The 9,124-nt window shown below is 43.3% G+C and overlaps 1 protein-coding gene across 1 annotated transcript in view; it reads left to right on the top strand.

The window, feature by feature from the left end:
- CORIN (corin, serine peptidase) overlaps positions 1-9,124 on the top strand; it is a 162,755-nt gene that overhangs the window by 111,325 nt on the left and 42,306 nt on the right. The window contains exon 11 of the mRNA XM_015412760.1: positions 1,405-1,512. Coding sequence (XP_015268246.1) covers positions 1,405-1,512 — 108 coding nt within the window. The remainder of the gene's footprint in view (positions 1-1,404; positions 1,513-9,124) is intronic.

Consider the following 9,124-nt stretch of genomic DNA (forward strand, 5'->3'; position numbering starts at 1 on the left):
GTGAGATAACCCAAGCAACTATCCAGCAGCAAACCTCCTGTGGCCTTGAGAGATACACGTTACTGCGATGAAGCAATTAAGCGCATAAACAGGAATGCATAGTAAAAACAAAAGTAGAAACAATTGGCAGCTTGCTGACAGCAGGCTGAAGAGGTGCTTGGCATTCAGCAACTCTCTCTTGGCAAAGAAGGGGTCTCAGCCACATCCATTGCTAGAACAGAGGATAAAGCTGCAGTCTGCCAGCATCTCTTCTATCTGCTGCTCCTGGCAGATGGCACTCTCACCCCACCCCTAGAGGAGAGGAGGCATGGAAAACAAGCCACCATGAGGTTAAGTGTCCCCTGAGGGGGCAAAGGTAGGTGAGCATGGGGGGGCCTGCTGCTGTCCAGGGATGTATCCCCACCCCTTCCAGGCACAAATGTTGTTATTTAACGTGCCCTTGGACTGGTATTATATTACCCTGTAACATGATTTTCCAAAGTATAAATTAGCTGCTGGACATGGAGTAAGTGTGCTAAAATAAATCATAGCTCTAGGACTTTCTTAATATGGAAAAATGACGGGAACTTTGTAAATATCATTTGGTATTATCAAAGCAACTTAAAGAACTTTCTAATTGGTCTGTAAAATGGTCCCCTTTGTAAATTGTAACCAGCACCGAAATGAACAGGAGCAGCGCAAGCGTCCTTGCTCGACTCTCAGTTTGTTTAAATGGGACTTGAGCATGAAAACTTTCTGATGCTTCTTGGATCAGTGGTGTTGGCCTCCTACTTTATCTGAAGCCAGTATTACCTGTGCACAGCAGCGTTTTCAACAGTGGCAGGAATTTCTTATGGAATTATCATCCCAGAAATGTCTGTCAGGGTAGTTCAGTCCTTGGACAGTTTAAAAAAATAAAACTTTTTACTGTGGCAGGTACTGGGGAAGGAAGTGAACGACCAGTTGATGCCGTTTTCAGCCTTATTTTATGTGTGTTAATGTGTGTGTTTTTATATATTATTGCTAACAACCATCAGGCACTCCAGTGCCTTGATAAACATTCACTCTTCATACATCGGCTCCAGAAAACAGGATAGTTCCTACAAATACGCAGAACATGCCAACTACTCACACTGCCAATTGACTGGCCCACCTGTAACAACACAAAGGAACCGACATCTCACCATGGCCTTCAGCAGCTTTGCATTTTGTAAAAATTCCCTTTTCAATTAAGACGCCTGTAGTCATATCGTAGAAGGCATGTAGTCACTGGAATGCAAGTCTATCTTTTCAGTTTTGTTGCTGGAAAGATACTGGGCTAACCCCGTGGTTGTAGGAAAACTTGTGAGCTCTCTCTTTTTTTTACATCTGTCTTTACCTGATGACTTTTAAAAATCTGATTGGATTTTGTACATTTCCTGACAGAATGCTCACCCAGTCACTTCAAATGTCGCTCGGGGAGATGTGTCTTATCCTCCCGAAGATGTGATGGGCAAGCAGACTGTGAAGATGATAGCGATGAAGAGAACTGTGGTAAATGAACTAAAGAAAACAATGTATTAACTGTAAAGTAGCTGGGATGTCAAGGGCAGTCGCTGTTTATTAATGCTTACAATGTCATATTTGATTGCTGTAATATTTGAATTATTTGGTGGGAGGGAGTGATAAACTAAGCAGAAAATATAATAGCAGGGTGTGAGGTCAAAGGTTGAGGGACTATGCAACTTAAAAAGCTATTTCTTTTTATATCCCATTGTTCTTCCATAGTGCTGAGGTGGTACATAAGGGGCTTTATCCCCCATTTCATCCCCACAATAGTTCTTTAATACAGATTGGGCTGGGGGGTGGGGGCTTGCCCAAGGCTATCGCCTAAGAGTCAAAAGAAAAGACATGACAAAAATGACAGACTTCATAAAGTCAGCCTTTATAAAGTACATTGCACATGCACACGTATACACATACTGGTAATTCAAAATGGGCCATACAGGAAGATAAGAGGAAACCGAACCCTTCAACCCTGCTTGGTTTTACTAATCAAAACCAGGCTTCTCATTCTGTTATTAGTACTTGAAAGGTTAAAAAGGCAGATTTTTAAAGGACACATCTTTCCCCCTCTAAAACTGCTAGGAATAGCCAAGGGGAGCATGGGTTCAATTAGCAAAAGTGAGCAGGGCTTGAAGGGTTAACTTCTCTCTTCCCTACCCATGCATCCTCAACCATGGCTGCACGTGTACAGTCTTTACTTTTTGAAGATTTTTCCACAGTCTTCTCCATGTTTGTTTTAGCAATGAGCTGTATGACTGAGCAAAAATTTAAACGTAGATGTCTGCTCTCAGTCCAGCACTCAAGCTGAACATCACACTAGCCGTCAATGTGACGCTTACAATATGTTTGAAAAAGAAACTTAAGACTATAAACAGGCCCATAGCCAGGATTTTGTAATTCAGGGGGCCTTTAAATAAGTCAGGGGGCACTGACATCACAAAATAAAAAAATAAAATAAAAATTTTAAAACTCACTTTTGCGGCTTTCGCACTCTGCTTGCCTACATGGGAAAGCAAGCCACGCTTGGGTAAGGGGCGGTGGTAGGGAGTCCTCCAGGTGGCCCAGATAGTTGGGAGTCCTCCGGGTGGCCCAGAGAGCTGGGAGGCCTGGGGCTGGATGGAAGAGGGGGGGCCTTGGCGGGAGGTCAGGGGGCCAGGCCCCGAAATGCCCCACTGTAGCTACGGGCCTGCTATAATAGCACTTTGGGTCAGATCAACATTTTTATATAGCCCAGTCTAAGACAGTAAGAGTCTCAGAGAGTACTCTTGTGATCATCAGTAAGTTCTAACTTTTGGCATACAAGTACTCAGTGACCGGCTCAGCCAATCTATTTACTCATGTAGACATATCCTAAAGCAAGTAGCAATAATTATTTTCTAAACACGTGTTAATTTCAAGTGCTTCCATGACTAATTGATGTGTTTTAGCTCAGATGCTCAGGCTTTGTTGCATCTCCTGGGAAAGAGCTCTTCATAAACGGGCAGCAGCAGCCACTTATTCTTTATGAATTTTTCTTAAGTGTTTAGACAGCATGATTAAGACGGCATTCCAAGCCATAAATTCTTGTTTGCAACTGTGGTACAGATGACAGTCTCCATAATGAACATGGGCATTTTGTTTGTCATCACAGATTATACATGTTTTTAGTATTGTTCTGAAGGCTATTATATGGATTATAAACCAGAAAACATCCCAAAGTTACGACACTGATGTCAATGGTTACATAAAACAACATATTGCATGGCGAAAACAATTAGAATTTACATTTCCAGCACAGGTCATCATGATCTAGCCAAAGTTCAGTACTTTTAAGCCCATATAATTCCATGATATACTTAATCATGTGCTTAAATCTCTCCTGTTAAAATCATTGCAAATGCTTCACAAGAACAAGACGGAAAGACACATGTGGCCTTCATACTTGGACCTCCAGGGTCCTAGAGTAAATAATCTTTGGGCAGCCCAGTCCTGAGAAATGCCAGGGGGATGGCAGTGGCACCGCTTATTGGCTCTCTATGCTCAAGGGGGACAACACTGGCCCCTGCACCAGGCACAGACCCATAGCAAACATGCCAGAGACCCTAGCAACCCATGCAACAGCCAGCAATAATGGAGCAGTGGCCAGTAGCATCCCTCTAAGTGGCTTAAGTGGGCACAACCAACCAGTACATTGACCATGGCTCCTCGACCCCCCCCCCCCGAGTGGATACAGATGAGTGTCCAAGTTGCAATGTAGCCCAGTTGCCAGAGAGAAGCTAGGCTTGAATCCATAGCCTCCACACCCAAGATGAGTGCCCTAATCACTGGACAAGCAGGCACCTGCAAAGGAGGAATGGCATCAGGCATTAGGCACTCCATTCTAGCTGTGACATAATCACCAACCATATAGGGCTGGGCAGGGAGCATCACAAAGACGGGTGTAGCCTAAGTGGAAGGGCACTGGAGTAGTATGGCTCAATCCCCTGGTGCAATATCTACATGGGGAGAGGCTAGGCAATATTTTGCCTCCCCTGCTGACTGCAAAGAGTGGGAGGATGGTCCAGCTGTTGAGCTGCCTGGGGCTGACATTTTGCCTGACACACCCTTTCACAGCCCCCTTTTACTGTACACACGCGGCAATCGTTCCTCTCAGCTCCCTTGCACCCCAGCTCTTGTTCTACCCAGAGAACCCCCCCTTGAAAGGGCACACATGTCCTCCTTCAAACTACTCTCCTCAACCTGCCCTCCCTGTGAGGGGTGCACATCAGACAGCAGAGTATGTGAGTGGGAAGGGAGTGAGGACTATGGAGGAGGAGCTGTGTTAGTCTGTTGTAGCTGAATACAACAGAAGTCCAGGAGCACCGTGCTGACTAATAAAATGCACCCCAGCATGAGCCTCCCATGAATCAGAGCCCACCCTCACACATGTGTGAAGACTAGAGGAAATCATTCAAGGAAGTTCTGTGGTGAATTTAAAGGGGGGGAGGGGGAGCTGGGCCACAGGGTGGTGAGGGGCTAGGAGCGAGAGAAGTCAGGGGAAAGTTTTAACAGCCCAATACCAAACAACTAGGAACAAACACACTTTTGAACACTCCAGACTTTACTGACTATGGTGGAGGAACAATTCTTGAGGTGGGACTGAACCTACTTTGTTAGTTCGGGGTGCCCTTTGTATATCCTTTGATAATTGGGCTAAATATAATTGGTTGCTTATCTGGATCTGTTTCACTATTGAGTCAAGGTGTTTGGATTCTTCTTGGAATTTTGGATCTCTCTTATTACTGGAGGTTTATTTCTCTCTGCCCTGCTCTTGGAGGAATCATTGAGATCTGAGCTGTTATTGGAGAGTAAGGATTTATCTTTGTGGAAGATGCTAATAGGAAAGGGGGTCTGAATAGTGCGATTGACTTACCTGGCTGGCTGGCATGACTAATGGGCCAGGGTATAAGTTAATGTACTTGACCAAACCTTTGATTAGTTTTCTAGAGAGGGCTGCATTGGAAGGGAGATTTTTGTTTATTGTCCAGCAAATTGTGTCCTGCATTGACGGGAAGCAGTCAAAGAAAGGTGCCCTGATTAGGGTGGTTCAAGTTCTCATTGGAACGCAGGCTTCTTCCTCGTGCTTTAGCCCCTTAATTGAATGTAGCTTGATCTTGATACAAAGTGAATTTCTTTAATAGTGCATTGCTTCTTCTCTCTGTGTGTCTCGTAGACAAAATGTCTCTAGTGGTCAATAGAATTATTATTAGCTTCTATAAATACGGGAGACTGCGTCTTCTAGAAAATTACAGCTGTCAGAATGACATTTCTTTGACCATGGCTAATATTGTTACTGACGAACAGCCAATGCTTTTAGAGCTCTAGAAAGCTGCCCTCTCCTTGTTCATATTCTTTTTTTGTGGTAAGCACAAATTAAAGGTCTTTGAACATCGTTTGTGGGGACAATGACATATTGAGCATAATCTAGAGAAAATTCAGTGCACTGAAATCCCCTTGAAATCAAGGTGGAGGCCTCATAGTGCTCTGTTTGATGCACTACATTCTCAACATACTGAACTGCTGTATAGTAGGTCATCTAACAGTGTACTGTGAATGATGTCCCTTTTCAGGGCCCATCATTGATTTAATTGCTGTAAATTTAATTTCATTGATTTTCCTTAGTAAATTCAGTTTGATCATCAGGTGAGATGAAAGCCCCTACTCAAGCAGCAAATTTGGACAGCAGATTTTGGGCACACGAAAGCCTCTAGGCAGGCTTAGTTTAGTCTAGCACATTGGCTGTCTTGTTGGACATAGCAATGTACTTAATTTTGATGGGATCCCGCATAGTCTGGAATAGCCATGGAATAGCCAGTTCCAAAACCTCAGATGAGAGGGATTATTCTGCTGTAATTCCCTGATATCCTATAAGCCTCTCCTGAGGGTTGAGATCCTCTGATTTTTATCTGTGCCCCCCAGGAATGCAGCAGGAGGGGGTTGGGCCTTCACACAATATGGTAATGCACTTGTCCACCTTCTCAGCTTTCTGTTAATTCGCCATGTGTTTCCCCAAATCTACTTTGGTAGATCTTTAAAGAAAGATTTTGCTCAGAGTGAGTTTGGGAGCCATGTGAACAGGAAGGTGTGGATTTCTCCTCCCTGCCCATACTGGATACCACATCCAGTGCCATTTCTCCTCACACTCACCATTTCCCCCTGCCAGGTTTTGGGACCTTTTTGATACCTTTAAGAGTTATTTATTTATTTATTTGTAAATTCAATTTATAGCCCGCCCTTCACGCGACATGGGCTCAGGGCGGCTCACAGATAGGCGTAAGCCAACACATTAAAACAGGTTAAAACCATATAAAATCATTACTACAATGTTACAACATATTAAGTGCTCTAGATGTTCCAGAATAATCTTCCATAAAGATGATGTCTCAAAGATGGTACACCCAATCAGTGCTGTCAGTTCCACGTGACACTGTCGTTCTCTCTTCCCAGGGCCAGTTGGTAATGATGGTAAATAGTGATGGTACGATAGTGCGTTAGAACACTGATAGTTAGAAAATTGGTAGTGGACATATTATTATAGCATCATTGCACTATAGCAACATACCTTCTACTGATCACTAAAGAAAGCTAGCAAAAAGCACTCCATCACTTGAGGTGGGGAGAGTGACAGGCGTGAGGGGATAGTACTGAGAAATCCTCTCCCCCATGTGGAGCCTCTCTGTTGCCTCTCTGAATGCCTCTGTGTTTGCAGTGGCAATGAGAGCACAACAGGGAACCGTCCCTGTGTGGTAGCAACCCCCTCAGAAACACTGTGGGACTCAGAATAGATATCTGCAGGGGAGAAATTGGCTAACCCCCTCAGAAACACTGTGGGACTCAGCATAGATATCTGCAGGAGGAGAAATTGGCTTCCTCTCTTGTATGAGCAGAATGTATTCTTCTGGTCATGGACGTCAGAGTTTAGCTCTAACCCCATTCCACCCCCACTCCCTATGATCACTGTAGATCTTTATACTTGACTGTAGATCTTTAGGAACTTCCATTCTGGATGATAACCTTCCATCATATCAGGGTTGCAAGATTTAAAAAAGTTAAAGCCAGTAACAGCTGTTTAAGTGCTTTGAATCATAGATGTAAGCATTACATATCTGGGAGAGCAAGGATCTTTCCTACCTATGAGCCATTTGAATCTACCTTGTTAGCTATTAAACAAGGCTCAAGGGTTCTTATAATTAAGATTGTAGTGATTTTTCACAGGCATAGGGAAAGGATGGGGAACAGATCTCTTGAGAGGGCATTCGTGGGGAATTAGATTACTCCCTCTACTGACCTCTGGATTAGTGTCTAAAGCTGATCAATAGGTTTGTAACATCAGTACTGGCAGAGAAGTCAAGCTGTCCTTCATCCTAATTTATTATCCTTGTCATCAAAGAGCATCTGAAATCCAGCTGTTCAGACTCCCTATATGTGTCTGTAGATTCATATGTACTGATATATGAGTTCTTGCCTGCCATTAAAAATGAGAATTGTTGAAGTGTGTGAAGATGGAACTTACATGCCATTCTGTTCTTCCTGATTTTCAAACCAGAGTCATGAAAAAGATCCCTTTATCAGACTTTTTCTAGTAGTGTTGGACTTTTAATTCCCCATCTGTTGCGGAAGTACCTTGTATTTTTTAGGTCCCAGAAATAAGCAAGGCAACTGTCCACGGGCTTCTTAGCAGCCCTTTCCTATATGTGGATGATGGAATGAGTTACTTTAATTAATGTTTTGAGAAAACAATCTGTATAAAATCTGTACAAAGGTAAATATTTTATAGATGTGTGTTCTACCTTAATTTTCTCCATATGACAAACCACGTTTTTAATATCAAGAGACTGATACAGTTACACAAGAGTTCATCCTGAATGTATTATAAAACCAGTCCAGTTGATTAAAGACACTTGGAGGAGACAGTGGCTGTGTTCAGTGAATAAAGATGAACCTCTGGAAAGGTGCATATCACTGACATTGCTTTCTACCTTATCCCATTTTCAGCCTTATAACCCCCTGTTCTCATTCTTTTTCCTTTTTTAAACAGTTCTTGTTTGAAATATTTTAGGATGCTTCATTCCAAATATAACGAAGCATGTGCGTGTTTAATAAAAAGTGAAGGGCCATTCATTTCAATGGGAAACATAAGCATATGCATAACCCTTCAACAGAAATCAATGGTAATTGCTTACATTTCGTTAGGAAATGCCTAGAGCTTTCACACCAAAATTCTGAACAAAATTACCAAACAAAGGTATGAGATTTGGAAAGTTTAACAGTGCCATCTCAATCCTAAACTGAGTTACACCCATGGACTTCTGGTTACTCAAAAGGGATACTGTAGAGCTGGAAAAGTACAGAAGAGGGCAACCAAGATGATGAGGGGGTTGGAGCACCTTCCCTATGAGAAAAGAGATAACTACAGGGGGAGTGATAGCGGTTTATGAAATTATGCACAGGGTGGAGAGAGCTGACAAAGAGAACTTCCTCTCCTTCTTCCCCAAAGTACTAGAACTCAAGGGCATCCAATGAAGCTGAGTGATTTGGATGTGGCATTCACTGCCAGAGGATGTAGTGATACCTACAGGCATAGACAACTTTTAAAAGGGGTTTAGGTGCTCTCACACACTCTAAATAACACACTTTCAATCTTCTTTCAATGCACTTTGCAACTGGATTTTACTGTGTGAAATGGCAATATCCTAGGGATCTTCTTCGTGGTCTCTGTGCTTCACACCAATGGGTTTAGTGCGCCTGCGCTGACCCGACCGGTGCTGTAGCAAGCTATGTTTCAAAGGATTTTCGCGCGAGTCCCACTGAGCATGCGCAGGAACCCCAGCGCGCATGCTCAGAGGGGACGGGCGCGGAGATCCCGCCAGTTCTCTCTCTACCGCCGCGTTGAAAGGACCTTCTTGCCTTTCCTCCTGACCGGATAGCTGTTACTGCCTTCGGGCCTTTCCCTTATTTCTTGTTTCTTAGGATCATCCTCTATTTTATTTTCTCTACAGTTTACTTTAAAAAAAAAAGAAGGAGAAAAACGAAAACTTTTGTTTTTCTGAGGGGAATCTCCTCAGGCCTTCGGGCCTTCCCC

The sequence above is a fragment of the Gekko japonicus genome, unplaced genomic scaffold (assembly GCF_001447785.1).
Source record: "Gekko japonicus isolate JY-2015 unplaced genomic scaffold, Gekko_japonicus_V1.1 scaffold682, whole genome shotgun sequence".
NCBI lineage: Eukaryota > Metazoa > Chordata > Lepidosauria > Squamata > Gekkonidae > Gekko > Gekko japonicus.